At 48.8% G+C, this 16586-nt stretch overlaps 2 protein-coding genes across 3 annotated transcripts in view; one reads left to right on the plus strand and one right to left on the minus strand.

Annotated features, from left to right (window-relative positions):
* The window catches only part of DMTF1 (cyclin D binding myb like transcription factor 1), a 28507-nt gene extending 27022 nt beyond the window's left edge, over positions 1 to 1485 (plus strand). For both annotated transcript variants that reach the window (XM_014883112.2, XM_014883111.2), the window contains exon 17: positions 125 to 1485. In XM_014883112.2, the coding sequence (XP_014738598.1) occupies positions 125 to 234 (110 nt within the window). In that variant the 3' untranslated portion in view covers positions 235 to 1485. The remainder of the gene's footprint in view (positions 1 to 124) is intronic.
* TMEM243 (transmembrane protein 243) lies at positions 1311 to 10379 on the minus strand. The gene is made up of 4 exons (XM_014883113.2): positions 10283 to 10379; positions 4001 to 4051; positions 3065 to 3169; positions 1311 to 1988 (listed from the first exon to the last, which is right to left on the minus strand). The coding sequence occupies exons 1-4, from the start codon at positions 10358 to 10360 to the stop codon at positions 1866 to 1868; spliced, it is 357 nt and encodes a 118-aa protein (XP_014738599.1). The 5' UTR covers positions 10361 to 10379; the 3' UTR covers positions 1311 to 1865.
* Between the last annotated feature and the right edge of the window lie 6207 nt (positions 10380 to 16586).

Raw genomic sequence — 16586 nt, forward strand, 5'->3', positions numbered from 1 at the left:
GTTTGAGCAACACGGCCTGTAATTGGTTAGAATTCCAGGTTATGTTCCCTGTCTCCTGAGTTTGTGCCATTATAACAAGATATAAAATACAGCAATAGTTGTAATGCTTTTTGTCCCTTGACAGATCCTATCCTACAACATCATGGAGATGGGTCACACATTATTGGCTCATCGTTGGGTAGTCCTGACTCAGAAGATTCAAAGGATGTTGAGGATTTAGTGAGCTGTCACTGAGAACCAGCAATGGTGTCCATTTTCTATTGACCATGTCTGCATTGTGAAATTAGTTACAACCCTGTGCCACATTTCCAAAGAAAGCAGTCACAGTCTGTCAATTTGAACAGAAGCTTCCAGTGTGGGATGACTACAGTGCACTTTCTCAGCTCAGGCTGTTTCCTTCATCCGGGAGAGAGGACTGAGCCACCAGCCGAGGCCTGAGGTGCCACCTCTCACTGGGGTGTTCCAGTGTTCTGAAGAGCCTCTGTTGCAGTGCTCACAGTGCTTGGATCCATCCAGTCAGTTCTGATCTGACTTGTTACTGATGTGCTGAACTGCACACGTGGAAAACTGGACAGAAGTCAAGGACTGTGGACTGTAGCCTCTTAGTGCCACAGCAAGTATTAGTTTGCACAGGTTTCATGAAGAATGGATGAGGATTTTTGCACTTACTGACTCTTGAATACATGGAATAAGAGACTGTTACATTTCAGGAAGGAGTGAGTTCCATCAAAGACTTCAGGGAGCATGGGCAGCATCACGAAGCAGTGGTGTGTATTCCCACCTCACCTGACTTGTTAGTATGTCTGTGGCATAGGAAGTAGGCAGAAGCTTATGGGACTTGCCTGTTCCTAAGGAGTCCATTGCTGGCAATGGACAGCTCTGAAAGATCACTTGTGGAAAATCTTTTCTTGTTTTTTTGTTGTTTTTTTTTTTTTTTTCCTCTTATCACTACAGCAAGCTAAATAAAAAGGGAAGGGCTATGAGAAAGGGAAGCTACTGGGACCCACCAGCCTCCCCCCTGGCAAGCTTGGAATTTCTTTGAGATTGTTGTGAGTAGGTTGGAACATTTGTCTCTGTCACTGTTTACCTGACACTACCAGCCACCTTTCCAGACGTGATTTCTGCAGCAAGTTAGTAAATGGGGAGTGGTGTGAAGGTGGCAAAGTCTTGGAGGAGTAGCTCTGTGAGAGTCTGGACATAGGGCCCCGAGGCAAAGGAGGCCAATTAATTCTTGCATTGTTTGAAACAGACACTGGGCTGAACAGCAGCCTGTTAGCTAGGAATCAAGAGAAAAAGCTATAGAAACTAAAGACTTGTATAAATTATTTTATTTATTTCTGTAATTAGCTCTTCATAATCAAGAGTTGGTCTTTTTCAGTCTGTGGTTTTGTTAATGTGAAAAATAAGTTGTAGTTTTAAATGGTTGCCTAGGGAACAGAAATAATTGTATATTCAGTTTCAACAAAATAAAGAGTATTTGTCTTACTTGACTGTAAGATGCCATTTATTTATACTGCCACAGATCCTTTCAGTGCTGCAGTTTATTTGTACAGTAATATAAAAGTGCAGTTTTTTCCAAAATGAAAAAGCTTGTGCCATTCTGAAACATCAGTACAACTGGAATGTTCATTAAGCGCAACAGTAGCTCTTCAAAAAAAAGCAGAATGTCACGTCTTATGGCAATAATTTTCCCCAACAAGAGGGACATTACATATACATTTACATGAAAATCATGTACTGATTTATCCTTGCACAACCCACTTCTTTCCTCTCAGGCTGATGGTTGTCACTTAAATGTCTCGAGTAGAGCTGAGCTGGGAGCATTCTGACACAGTAGCATCATTGCTGGGTATTCCCAATGTCCTTCATTTACCCACTTCATGGAAGTACAGGTTGGCACATATACATAACATGACAATAGAAAACAATATGTAGTAAATTAGATTTCTAAATTTGGGTTCCAGGTCTCCTTGTCGATACCAGTAGATCTAGAAGAGAAAAGGAGTTTGTGTTATTTCAAAAAGCTGAATATTCTGAGGAAACTTTCTTTGGTAACTGAATTGGCAACTTGCAGGTTTAGTTCTGGGTTTTTTTTTCTTCCTGTAAAACAATCCAGCTTCCTCTGGCCAGAGAGACTGAGTGTGTGTGTGTGTCTGTGTGAAACTGGCCCTGAGGACATGCGCTGTCTGGTCAGCTTTGCTGAGAGGAAGGGAAAGTGAGTGGCTTAGCCGGGGGTATTTTAACTCTCAAAACTTGCTACATCCTAGTGGATGAGGACAAACAACAGCTTTGCACTAACACAGTCTGTTTTGGGCAGAGTTGTGGCCACCAGCTGTAGGATCAAAAACTGGGACTGACCAGGCACTGCAGAGCAATTTCTCAGCATACCCGGCAGTGAGGGGCACAGGGCTGCTCCAGGCCACAGCTGAAGGAAGGAGAATGCTCCAAGTATGAAGAGCTACAGCAGAGGAAGGAGGCACCAATGTGCCTGCCCGTGGAAGGGGAGTTGGACTAGATGGTTCTTGACAGCCCTTTCCAACACAAACCATTCTGTGATTGTATGAACTCAGACCTGCCCGTTCCCTTTGTCAGTGCTTGGGACCAACTCTCTTGGAATTCTGCAGTTGTTGAGTATAGCAACATCTTCCACTTGCTGTAGCTTCCTATCCCTGTAACTCATCCCCTGTGTTTGAAAGGTCACTGACTAATGTAAGTGCATGGCTGATCCCATTTCAAGTGTCTTCTGCAGCACAGTCCATCTCTGCATTCCCATTTCAGTGCTCTGCTCCCTGGTTTCCTACTCTGTGTCTCCTCTGGCAGCTGTGGGTGGCAGTGCCACAGAGGTGACAAGTCTTGCACTACAGCTGGGCTGCAGGAGTTGGCTCAGTTCACACACTTCCTCTGCAGTAAATACAAAACTCATTACCACTCCCTCATTGTCAGTTTGTGTTACGGAGGCAGGAAAGCTTTTCTAGGAGAGTGTAAAAAAGAAGGCAGCACCACGTAAAGCAGATTTTATTCAGAGCCATCGACTCAAAAGCACGGCAAACATGGCGGTACTTACAAGAATGCCAGCAGAAATGCAACACAAGGAGATGCAGAAAGCAAAAAATACATTCACAGGTTTTGGAGGTAGTTGCGGGAAGACAAAAGCACTGATTAGAGTGACCTGTGTGGAGGAAAACAAAGATGAGGATTTCACTCTGGCCAGAGCTGCAGTGAGAAGAGGCTCAGCCCAAGGGCTGGAGCAGCACAGCGCTCACATCCTGATCTGCGTGCCCCTCCCTGGCCTCTGACTCCCACCCCTGAGGCACTGTAGGAAAATGTGCAAGTCTGGAGGAAAACTGCTTTGAGACAGCTGCACACTGAGAGGAGTGGAAAAAAACCAATGAAAGCTTTGCCACTCTGGCTTATTGCCAGAAACCACCCTCCAAGTAGCCATGAGGCCACCAGGCCCCGGGGTGCACACTGCCCATGCAGGAGCATCCCTTCAGCCTCGTGTTCCACCAGCTGGCACCTCACCTGTCCCCACAGCCTCCCTGCACCTCAGCTCTCCAACAATCCCCCCGTGGACCACACAACTGATGGTCTCCAGTTCGCCTTTAAAGCTTGGGGAAAGCACAGCTCAACACAAAGGGACAAACTTTGGAAAGACTTATATAAGCCATAAATAGAGGACAATAAATCATAAATAGAAGGAAATAGAAGCAAACACGCTCTACTGGCACATAAATACTTTGTTGTCTTACCCAGCCTCACGTTCAGCCAGGATGCACGATCTACCAGGGAACTTAAAGGATTTTATTGCAGCTCTTAAAGAAAGGTATTCCCCCTTCTACTGTTGTCAAAGAAGTTCAAAAGACAGATTATGTCCCAAAATGACTGCCTGCCCTAAATCAGAGCCTCTTTGATCACTGGAAGTTTCACCACCCGTTTTGGTAGAGGAATTCTGATTTTCTCCCTGTGACTTAAAGTTGCAACATGGATGGGAGATACTTACTACAAGCAGCAAGGTTGTTAAGCCACCAACAATTAGATTGATGATTCTGTCCTGAAGAAAAGAAAAGAGTTTTACTTGTACCCAAAAAACCAACAACAAAAAGCCCCCCAAACCATATAAAACAGCATTAACCAACAACACTGAGAGCATCAGCCAGGATTTACATTATCCCCAGCACACCATCAAGGCTCCCTGGTGAGCTCTGCCACACAGGAAGGTTTCCCCTCCCTCCACGGACCCCAGGGAGGTTGTACTGGTCAAGGCCTCGTGCAGGAGGTTTGCTCATTTGCAAATGGCTTCTCCACTACGTCCAAATTGATTACAGTTGTGCAAATTATACTTAAATCTTTTCTTTTAAGTGGGAGCGCACAGATGGAGGTTGTCAGAAAAAGCTGTTTTTAGCCTCACTGCCTGAGAATTAATAGACGGATAGAGTCTTAGGTGGGAGTCTGTGGGCTGCTGGCAAGGAGGTGAAGTGTTGCCCACACCTCAAATGCTCCACCCTAACACCAGCAGATCTGAAGATGCCAGTGGCTCTGCTTGGAAGACAGAAATCCCCTCACACTCCTTTCTGCTGCACCTGATGAGTATAAAACAGCTGGGAGGACACAACCTTTTTGCACCTGGGAAGAAAGATCCCTCAATGACAGCAGCCCAGTCCCATCCCAGTGGCATCAGGGCAGGGACTGGCTGTGACACTGGGCTGTGTGACCACGAACTCAGAGGAGCACCCACGGCAAGACTCTGTACTGATGGAGTAAAAAACAAAGGAAAAGGGGAATATTGCAATCCCTGCCAGCACACACTGGCGCTGCTCTGAGTATAAATATATATCATGACAGTCAGACTGGGCTGCACACAGTCAGGTGTCACACCCCAGATGGCTGACAACTCAGATCAAAGGCTAAAAGAACAGCTACAGCAGAACAAATGTGCAGAGAGAAAACACCCCGGACTTCGATCAACTATATTGAGAGTCATTAAGTAGGTATGGTGAAAAGAAAGTGAGAAAAGAGTTTGAGCAGTGAAAGCATTTTGCCCAAGACACCCCAGCCAGCCAGCAGGGTAACACAGGCTTCTCTCCACCTGCTCTTGCACCTTTCTTCCCTCCTAGAATTTGGATTTGTAGAGGGAGAAGTACCAGGTCGTGAAGAAGTAACATCTGACAGCAGCAGGGCACTGGAAGGAAGCAAAGAGGAGGCAGAGAACAGCAATTCGTGTTTTTGTGGGACACCACCAGCCCTGACCTGAGGCTTTGTAGAGCTCACATTAAGGTGGTTCAGGAATAGGTGGATGCTGTGCCCTGGTTGTGTTCATCCCCAAGGGCCCCAGCAAGCAGACTCTGAAACCTCTTCTATTAGTCCCAACTCCTCTTTGTAAAACAAAACCACTGGTGCTCCTGTAGCTCAGAGGCCCCAAGCTGTGGGGGAACTGCAGTGGCTGCAGCAGTGGGAACTGACCCTCCAAAGGACATTGTCACCAACATGCCCTGTGCAAAGTCCTCACCAGCCAGGCACAAATCCCTTCTCCTCACCAGCATTTCCACATTCGGAGTTGGCAATACAACTGAGAGCCAGCTACGGGATACCACCACTGACCCCAAAAAAGGAACCAAGACAAGCAACTCCAGGCAAATAAGAAATGCAACTTGAAAAATGCAAGCATGGAATGCTCCAAGAGCATATCATAACAGCTCGGCTGGACTCCTCCTCCTCCTCACCTAAAATAAATTAAAGAACTCAAAGCTAACTTTAATTTAGGCAGGACATGGAAGGGTCCTTACCCCAAAAGCCACTCCAATACCAGGAGAGGACTGCAGTTTTGCTCTGCCCTTGCCCTGCAGACCTGGCTGAGCCCACCAAGGCAGTGTTACGGAGGGGGACCAGAACTGCCATTCAGGCTCAGCTGCTCCATTCAGGGTGGCAGGAGGTGAGCAACTGGATCCCTTGTGCCATGAGGAGATGGTTTCCAACAGCAGACACAGCAGGAGATGCCAGGGAGCCAGCTGCAGAACAGCAGTGGGTCACCAACCTGCAGAGCTCACCTGGTGAGCACAGAGTCACAGCCAGCTCTGCAGAGAGCTCAGAGGGATGGACACACAGTCAGTCACCATCCAGAAACTCAGCCATGACTGTGCTCCTAACTAACCAGAGACCCACTGTATGAGGACAGACTGGAGTGGCTGGAGAAAACAAGGGAGTCAGACTTGACAGTGGTCATGGAACATTTTTCTCTTACTGTTTCAGTGTGGGAGAGAGCATCCCCAGCACAGAGACCTCTCATCTCACACTGCTGACTGATGGAGTTCCCAGGAACAGCCAGATCAGGTATGGATGCTGGCAGTGGAGCACATGTTATCCAGTCCCTGTGGCCAAGGCATCCCCTTCCCTGTGCTTAAACCTGTGGTCACTCAAATTTCCCAAATGCACTGCCGGCAGAAGAAGGTATTTCAGGATGCAGAGATTAGAGACACTGATCCTGAAATCCTGGGCTTGGCAAAGCAGTGAGAGGCTGTATTCCCCAGTGCCTGCTGACACTTCAGCCCCGGGCAGCTTAGCACAGCAAAAAGGTTAAAAATACTCAAGCAGAGGCCAAGACGGCTAAAGGGATTGGGGATGACAGAGCCTTTCACCTCCACACTGTGGCCGAGTGCACAGCCCAGCCTGGGCAGACACTCCTGGATGCTGGGCACACAGAAACTGGCTGTGGTGAGCCTTGTGTCCTACATGTCACCCAGCTGTCACAGCCGGCTCTTACGACCAGCATAGCTGATTCAGGAAGGATTTTTCTCCAGCATCACTATGTAGTGTAATAGCTGCTAGAGTAGAAAGACAAAAAACACCAGCAGGCACATCAAAACAGAGAGGCTGCAGCTGCTTGAGGTCACCTGGGCCAGCACAGGGTACTGGCACCATCTTCTGATACAACCCAGCAGTGCCTCCATGGGGGTCCCCATTCAGCCAGCCAGCTGCCAAGACGTGGTGAGCTGTTGGCCAGACATGAGAATTCCTTGTTTCACTGTTGCACAAGATGCATTTTGAAACAGGAGAGTTTCTGCCCTCTCCTCCTACTCTGGGGAGAGTGTTGCAGGGGCTGGAGGCATCAGACTTCTCCCATTGAGCCTCTGCAGTGCAGAGGTCTCCCTCCATCTGCCTCTGGGAAAGGGACATAAGGTCAGGAAGCGTCAAATCCTTGCAAAGCAGGAGGGCACAATCCAGGATTCTCTAGGATCTGGGTCAAGGTTACTTGGAGCAGCAGGGAAACTGAGGCTGGACTGAGACTATTATCTGCACTCCCTTCACAGGCTCTGACAGAGTGGCAGCTTTGCTCTTTGCCCCATTCCAGCTCTGCACCTTCCATCCTTGCATCCTCCAAGTTAGCAGCATGTGGGCTAAGCCCACAGGGAACCCAGCAGGGGCTTGGCCAGGACAAGGGAATGGGCAGGTCCCCTGGAGCGTGGGTACCTGGTGCCATCTCTGCAGGAGTGACAGAAAGGCCATTTTTATGCCTTACATCAGCAAGTCCAGATGGTCAGTAGCCATTGCAGCCCGCTGCAGCCGTAGGGGATAGCCGAATGCACTGCCAGACCCCACCTGGTGGAATTGCAGGCAAGACAGACTGTGCTCAGGGCCATGCTGGCCACCAACCTGCTGCAAGACACGGGGACTTCCTGGTGTGTCCTCAACAGCTCATCATTCCCATCCCGAGCTGCTCAATCTCTCTATTGCTTTCTGCTTCCAACCCACAACAATTAACTCCCACCCACTCAAATGCTCCCACCATGGAGAAACCCAACTTTCAGCTTCTTTCCTGACAAGTGCTGCACCTGTGACACTCTGTCCCCTCTGCCACCGTACAGCTGCGCTTTGCATTGTCTCATACTCATTCACTGCCAGTGCTGCATCCCTGGAAACCACAGCTGAATCCACAGCGCCTGGCATTCATCAGCACTGTGTTGCTACACTCCTCTCCCCACCAGCCACTTCTTTGGTACCATCTTGCCCCAGTCCCTGCTCAGCAGTGGCACAGGAGGACGAGCTTTGCAGGAGCAGCTGGACCACGGCAGGGCAAGGAGGCAGATGCTGCTGCCCATAGAGTGGCTTTGCCCTCAAAATCACCAGCTTGGAGACCAGGAGAGTGCAAGAAGGCAAGAAAAGGGAATCCCCATCTCTACATCCATTTCCAACTGCTGGCAAGGGTGGGAGACCCCTCATTTTGGGTGCGACTTCCTGGGGCACAAACACTGTCCCTGCCCTTCCCTGTGGCCCCATCCCGAGCAGAGGATCCAGGTTTGCCAGTATCAGCCATCACTTGCAGAGACCCAAAAGCAGAGCTGGGGCAAGGGCAGATGCACTTCTCCCGGCAGACCTGCTCCCATTTAAAGGCAAAGTTTAGCTTTTCCATTTCTGACACAGAACATTCCAGCTCGGGACCTTACCAGCGTCCGTTTCCAAGCAACCCCAGTGAATCAGGGAGGAAACGACCCCTGGCCAGCACAGTGATCCCTTGTCTGTCGGACACGGGTACAGCAGCGAGACACCATCGGCTGCTGCTCGGCCCGTATGACAGGTTCCAAAAAAGCCACAGGGGACAGGCAGGGGGTGAAGTGCAGGACGCTGGATCCCCGTTAGAGACCAGGAACTGAAATTAGCATCCCACGTTTATTATTTACCTCTCTCCTTTGCGTGGCTGGAAAAAAGCAGGGATCAAGGACCGAAGGCTTAACCTGGGCAGAAACCTGGGGGTTACCTGCCAGGACTGCCTCCCTGCTCCGATGGCACATCCCTGTCCCTCTAAGTGCCCATTGCTGGCAGCTTCCCAAAATCCCTGACCAAGGACCGTCCAAGAGGACCCAAGTGCAAGGCACTGCTCCAAGAAAGGTACCCTTGCCTCCAGTGCTCCCCATCAGGGCCAGCAACTGCTAGTGGGGGACACCTGTCCCCCTCCGTTCATCTTCTTGGGGTCCTGCCCGTCCTCCTATGCCACATCATTCTATTTTCCCCCGAAAGTCCGGTTGGAATCGCTTCGCTTCCATTAAACATCACAATTGTAACAGCAGTTCCAAGTTCTTGCAGGGAGGGCGGTGATGGATTTGATACACTTGTGAATAATCGCATCCCCCCAAACACATACGAATGTGGGTAACCCCTCCTAACGGGACAACCCCATGTCCCAGACCGATGATGTGACACCTCCAGGTGCCGTGGTTCCCGAGGGATCCCGGGCAGCCCCAGGAGCCCCCTCCCCAGCACAGCCCCCCGCAGCAGCGCCGGGAGCCGAGCGGCTTACGGGGATTGACACCTGAGGAGCCGCCGCTGCCGCACGGCAGCCAAGGAGCCACCGCCGGCTCCTCCATCCCGGGAGAAAAATCAGTTCCCAGGAAGGCACCGAAGGCGGCCCCCAACCCCAACCCATCCCCAGCAAAGACCCCCCAGACTGGGTGAGAGGCAGCCGCAGAGCCCCGGCTGGGCTGCAGGGCACAGCCGGATGGGACACAGCGGCTCTGAGCCCTGCCCGTGCCCTAATCCCTTCCCAGCCCCAGCCCGAGGGCCCCCCGACCCTGGGACCCCCAGCCCAAGTTCCCGATAGAGTTTTGGGGGGGATTCTGGTTTGGGGAGGATTATTTGGAAGTTGATTTCCTTGGGGGGAAGGGGGTGGGAATGTTTTGAGAGATTTTATTTGAGGAGGGGGTTTTGCTGGGGGGGGTTGGTATTGGGGATATAGTTTGTTTTTTTTTAAATTTGGGGCGGTGTTCGTTTGGGGTAGTTTTGATGGATTGTTTTTGGTTCGGGGCATTAATCGGGAGACGGTTGTTTTTGTTTTATTTCAAGGTTTGGGGTTTTTTTTATAATTACGCCAATTTTAAGCTTTTCTTTCTTTGGGGATTTGGGGGGTTCCTTTTATATTTTTCCATTGGGGTGCAGCCTTTCTGATTTTTGATGCCGTTTTTGAGGGGGACTGAAGATTCTCTCGTATTTCATAGGGATTTTTAAATTTGTTCGCAGGGTCCGGGCAGGTTCCTCGCTCGGGCCGGCCGCTCGGCTGCCTGCGGCGCTCCGAGCCGAGCCCGGGGGCAGGGGGTGGGGAGCTGCCGCTCTCCGGGCTGGCCGGGGAGGAGGTTCCTCATTACCGGGGGGCTTTTACACAGGGAGGGTGGCGGGGGGGGGGCACTACGGGACTTTCCGCTGCATTTCCTCCGCTGCGGTTTGCTTTGGCGGGAGGTTGTTTCGGGGAAAGGGGGTGCCGGGGGCGGCAGTGGCGCGGCGGAGCACTGTCCCTTACCCTGGCCGAGGTCTCCCCGAAGAGCGGCCGGTTGTCCGCGCCGCCGGTGCCGTACCCGCGGGCGGGGAATCCCTCCATGGCGCGGGGGCGCTGCGCCGGCGGCCGCGGGGGGGCGCCCGCTCATGCTGCGCCTCCCCCCCCCCCCACGCCCGCCCCTGCGCGCCCGCTCCGCGCCCCGCGCTGCCCGCGCGCCCGCCCCGCCCCTCCCCGCGCTGGCCCCGCCCCGCCCCGCGCTGGCCCCGCCCCGCCCCGCGCTGGCCCCGCCCCTCTCCGGGCTGGCCCCGCCCCGCGCTCGCCCGGCCCCGCCCCGCGCTCGCCCCACCCCGCTCCGCACTGGCCCCGCCGGTTTGTTGCTCAACAAATTTGCGGTATTTGAGCAAATCTCATTAGGGATGATGATGATATGGCAGCTGGGAGGAAGGAGCTTGATTTGACTTTGATTTGTTTCTGATTCGATTTGATTTTTCTTATTACAGGTGTTATTCCATTAGTCTTATATTTTTTTTTTATTTTATTTTGTTTTCCTTTATTGGGTTTTACTCTCAGAGAGTCATAGAAGCAGAACATCCAGAGTTGGAAGGGACTCACAGGCAGCATCAGTCCAGCTCCTGGCCCCGCACAGGGCACCCCACAGACCTCACCCTGTGCCTCAGAGCAGTGTCCAAGCCCTTCTGAGCTCTGTCAGACTCAGTGCTGTGAACACTGCCCTGGGGAGCCTGGTCCAGCGCCCAGCCACCCCCTGGGTGTAAAACCTTTGCCTGATATCCAACCTAACCTTTATTTTATAGCTGTTGTATTTTTCCTATTTTGTAATTTATTTTATTTTTACTTTATTCTATTTTACTTTATTTTGGGGGGGAGGCTTATTTATTTTTTTATAAATATCTGATCCTGCTAGAGCTGAAAAACAAACTTACATGTGCTCTTCTCAGTGCCCTACATGAGTTAGCCACTTACACTAAATGAAAGAGAGGGATTATTCCTGGGGCTCGGATTGGTGACAATGAAACACTTTTGCTGTATCCATTCCTTAGCCAAAGTTATCCCATGTACTGTCACTGCTGCTGCTGCTTCGGAGCTGATAATAATGTGTTTGCATGTGAGAAAGCCTGGGGGCATTATTTTGTTGTTATTTTTTATTTATTTTAATTTTCTAATTATATTTTATTTACATTTTAAATTAATTTTTTTTAATAATTTCATTTCTTCTATTTGTATCACTTGGTCTCAGAAAATGGCTTTCCTCTTGGATAGCCCCCAGACCGTCATGGATACAACCTTTCTCTAAGTGCATTTTAGGATGAAAATAAACCAATTAAGATGCATTAAATGTTGTGGCTTCCAGGACACATTTTAAGTTTTTTGCTCAAATGAGCTCTGTGGTTTCCCCTAACCCTGCTTTCCCTGCCATGCACCTCTCCAGGAATTCCTGGGGACTTTTTGACCTAAAAGACAAACTCCCCTAAATACCAGTGGAATTTAGCAGAAATAGCATGGCTATTTCCTTCTTGCTGGATTGAAAAGATTCATAGGCCAGTCGGTAGGTGAAAAGACCAGAAAGAAGAACACCAGCTGCAGATATGAACTGTCAGAGCAGTTGTTCTGCTGATGGCTCCAATTCCTGTCACCCCCCGTCATCCAAGGTCCCCACAGGCCGCTGCTCACGGCTTGTGGGAGCCCTCCAGCTCTTGAGCAAGAGCCCAGTGAAATCAGCCGCTTCTCTTGCGAAACATTTCTGTCATTTTAGGTCACAGGCGCTGCAGGGGCCGCTTGACCTGGGCCGTGCTGTGCACACAGGGCTCGGGAGCACTCGATCTGCTCTCAACACAGAGACCAAAGCACCACCACACATCAAAGGTGAGAAATCTTCAATTCAAGTAAGGCCGGAAACTTGTCACAGTTTCGATGAGCTTGACTGTGTCCTGAACTGAAGTACTGGGTGGGAGGGCACAAAGGCCTCCTGTAACCCTCCAGCAGTCGTTCCCAGGGTGAGCACTGGGGAAGAGGAGTCTCCAGGACTCCGTGGAGAGACTCTTCATGTCCTCTTGAGCCACTTGGAAAAAACCAATCCCATGGTGTGAAGGATGTGGCTTCCTGACACACAAGTGCTCTTGACCTACAGAACTGTTGGTTCTATGCTCATTTTTCAGTACTTGTATATTAATTATATTCCTGAACAGGCTCGGGCTGTGCCCAGATTAAATACTGAAGGGGTTGTAGGGTCTGGGTGGCAGTGCTGGAGGGGGGTCACTGTGGGAGTGTCCTGCATCAAGTACTGCATTTACACTTGGAGTTATGGCTCAGTGGGACAAAGGGACATAACCTTCTTCCAACATCCACTGAATAACTGAGAACAAATGCAAAACACAGGCAAAACTTGCTGGAAACCACAAATTGTTACTTACACATAATAAGCAATGAATCAATAATCAGCGAATACTGGAACAGGGGAGTTACTTGTTTCTCAACCCATGCTTCGTTATATCTTTGTTAGTATCTTGTTTTTTAAGTACTACACGTCTTCTCCACTTAACCAATCTACATCTCTCCCACCTGGACCACTCACTTGTGCATCAAAGTGCTTCCTGAGTGATGTTATCACTTAGTAGACAGCAGCTCTAATTTGATGAGTGAGAGTCTGATTGAGCCACTAAACAGATCCACTTCTTTCTACCATTCAAAATAAGTATATCAATCTTCAGTGAAAAGTACCTATGCTTCTCAGGTCTGAAATAAAAAACAGCCTGCTTTTTAATGGAGGAAGTAATATCAAAGGAAATCTTGGATGATTAAACATTGGAAAGATTCGTACTGCCCAGAGTTGTGTCCAACCTGGTCTTGGTCTTATTTATTGTGTTTTATATTTATCACAGCTAGCTGCATCTGTTACAGCAGTTTCAAGGTTTAGATGCTGAGCTTTAGCTCTCCTTCCTCAAAAATATTCCTGGCATTACTTCCTAGAAATAGCTTTGGCCCGTAAATTGAAGAGAGCTTTAGAGTCTCTTCAGAACATCAGCACCATAAACTATAAAAGGCTATATGCTTTCTCTTGTCTAATATTTTATTTATATTAAAAGTCATCATGTGTTTTTCTCTGCACTCTGGGTGAAGGTTTAATTCAGCACATATATGAAAATTTCAATATATTCCAAGGCTAATTATATATCACTGTCACTGGTGCTGCTGCCTCTGTAACTCACCAGGTGGCTGTTGGAGTCCCAGGGTGGAGGTCAGTAACTCATCTGGGCAGGCAGTGCTGCCTTCAGCTCCTCACTGACCCGGCTCCCTGATACTCTGCGTGTTCTTTCAAGTGATCTAATGCACTGGGGCTTCTGTGCATCAATTTATTCCATAACTCGTTGGTAGCAGGGGCTTTCTGCTGCCATTTATCTTAGCCTCAGCTCCTGCAAGAGCAGACCCTGCTCTCCTGTCTCCTTCCCCATAGCGATTTCAGTTTCCTGGCACAGCTGTTACTGATTACAGCCTGGTAATTGGTTTTTGCACTATTAAATCAGCCTTCAGATCCCAGCACGATGGCCCTGGGGCTCTTCCACTTGGCACACTTTATTTTGACAGGATAGCAGTTTCCTCAGAGCTTTCTAACAAAGCTTCCACAACACATAACTCCTGGAGCATCCAGGAGCTGTTTTCCTCTGTGTTTTCAAGTCCAAAGGAAACCTGACTAACAAACTTGGTTTGTTAGAATAGACTTTAATCTCATCTCTCTCAGCCCCCAACCTGAGGAAATACTCTGGAAGAGGAATAAACAGACAAGACATTTACAACACTGAGATGCCTCTCCATCATCCCAGAAGATGGATTGGGTTGGGTTTGGTTCCCTCTACAGAAAAGGTCATCCAGCCCTGGCAGATCATTAAGGGACAACCAGCTCGAGGATAGCCAGCATGGTCCTCCCCCGGAGCAAGGGGCATGATTTTCAGTTAATCCTGTCATGCTGAGACTGTACATTTCTTGCCTTTGCTGGGGGCACATGTTCTGCTGAGAGGACAGGAAGTTTCATAGAGAGTGTGTGAAAGGAGAAGAGAATCCAAAACCTTTAAGCTTTGCAGTTCCCACAGTCAGTTTTACTTAGTAGCTGCCTATAAGGACCAAAAGATTTTAAAACTGGTACCAAGTGGTGTTACAGACATATTCAAACTTTAAAACAAAACAAAACAACCCAAACTAACAAACAACAACAAAAACAACAACAGAAAAAAGAAAAAAAAACAAAAACAAAAACCCCCAAAATTAAAAACAAAGACGACAAAATCAAAATTCAGTGAAGCAGTGACGTATACCCCAGGTGTAACCTAGTGATGTAGCCAAAGGTCTCTGCCGGCATCTCTCAGTTTATGGTAACTTTCCTTGAGTCTCTGCCTTACTACTTTCAGAGTTTTTCTCCTAAACAAGGGTGCTTTAATTTAGAGTTAATGGAGAACCTGAGTGGCACTGGGACCCATGTGGCAGATGCCACCGGGCTACGGGGGTGACACCCACTGGCACTGTGGGGCTGGGGCTGATGTGAGCAGCCTGTATCCAACAGCTCCCCAGACCTTACTGTCATTGCTTGGGACATGGAGAGCCCAACAGGAGGGGGAAAACAACCATGGCCTTTTATGATTTGCAGCCCAGGAGAGAGGTCTGGAGAGGCAGTCAGCAGAGGGAGGCACGGGCTCACAGATCCAGTGCAAACCTCAGCCCGTGGAGTCCTGAGCTGAGCTCTGGAATGCAGGCAAAAGACTTCAAATAGTTCTGAAAAAGTATTTCACTTCACTTTTCCCACATTTATGTTTAGCTCTTGGAGATCAGATGAGAGACTGAGCGAATGAGGAAGCTGAAATATTCTCATTCAAGGATGTATTGTCTGAATTAATTATTATAATCTTCATTCTCTTGTGGATATTTCAGCATTTGAGTTTTATGAGGATTGTGGATTCTCCCTCTTTTACGTTATCTTACTTAATGTATTGCAGAAGCTTTCCCATCTGCTCCTTCATGCTCCAAAATCTCAGCAGAGAGTCAGTGTTTGACAGATTTAAAGAAAAATTTCCTCAATATTTTTTATTTTTGAGAAAACATATCTTCACAAAGATTAACATTTCATCAATATATGCACGTGTATGCATATATAATGCAAATTTCCCTCCTGGGGTTCTGATAGATGTATAAGCAGTTTACCAACTGCTCCTCTGAGCTGGTGGCAGACATTAAGTGGGGCAGCAGCTGTGGGGCTGCTTCAAAACATCCCTTTGAAGAGCAGAGGACAGAGCTCAGTGTGTCACCGCTGTTTACACACCAGCTGAACAGCAAAACAGCCCTTCACCTGCTGCATCTGCAAGTCAGACATCACCCGTCACCCCACCAAGAGTAGCAGGAACATCACAGAGAAATCTGCATTTGTACTGATCTTCAAATGAAAAAAGCTAGTTTGAATAGCAAAAGGACACAGAACAGCAGTACCACCTCCTGATTTTGCAGGATTTCCATCTTGTCGTTTAAGTTTTCCACTTAAGTGGGATGAACAGAAAAGAAAATTTTCCACCTTTTTGTCCTTCCTTATTATGTGCATATGTTCTCCTTTGGCACTACCTCGAAATGCAGGATTTTATGATTCTCTGCAGAGAGGTGAGACGGAAAACCTTAGCCCACAGCAAGCACGCTTTGAGAGGTCATCCCACGAGCAGCGAGGGTCTGTGTGGCTCGTCCATCTTCCCAAGCCACCTCAAGGCTACCTGTCAGCCAAGCACAGCTAGGAGAAAAAGATTTTCTTCACAAAACTCCATGTTCCTGAGGCACATGCTCCATTAAACATTGGCTAGCCAGAGGCTGACTAAAACATCTGCCTGAGATCCAGACTGCTGCCTCTTGTGCTGAAATGTTTCCAGCTGGCACTGCCCCAACCGCAGGCTTTTTTCTTCTCCATGGGCATGTGCAATTCAAAACCTGCAGTGGCTACAGCCTCTGAATTGAAAAGCAAGTCATGCATGCAAATCCTATTTGCACAAGGGAGCTGTTATCTTACTAAAGTTTATGTATTTCACGGAGTCTGAGGGCAGAGGGCTCCAGCCTAGGTGAGAGGTGTGAACTCTCATCTCTGGGTCTTGCACAGCACAAGTCACTGCTTATAGTCAGCTAAGTCTGGGCTGAGACTGATGACAGTGTTTGGAAACAGTGTTTAGTCTTCAGGCAGTAAAATAATGTTCCAGAAACAAAACCTCTGCCTGCTCTGTATCTGTCTTACATCTCTGTATCCACCTTGTCTGTATCAGACGTGCGTGATCAGTGAAGCACAGTGGAAAAT

The sequence above is a fragment of the Sturnus vulgaris genome, chromosome 5 (assembly GCF_052056855.1).
Source record: "Sturnus vulgaris isolate bStuVul1 chromosome 5, bStuVul1.hap1, whole genome shotgun sequence".
Taxonomy (NCBI): Eukaryota; Metazoa; Chordata; class Aves; order Passeriformes; family Sturnidae; genus Sturnus; species Sturnus vulgaris.

Excerpts from the sequence above, each read along its gene's own strand:
- TMEM243 (XM_014883113.2), bottom strand. The coding sequence starts at position 10,360 with ATGGAGGGATTCCCCGCCCGCGGGTACGGCACCGGCGGCGCGGACAAC. Across the intron at positions 4,052-10,282 it reads TCGGGGAGACCTCGGCCAGG|GACAGAATCATCAATCTAAT; the intron begins GTAAGGGACAGT and ends TCTTTTCTTCAG. Across the intron at positions 1,989-3,064 it reads GCATTTCTGCTGGCATTCTT|ATCTACTGGTATCGACAAGG; the intron begins GTAAGTACCGCC and ends TTTCTCTTCTAG.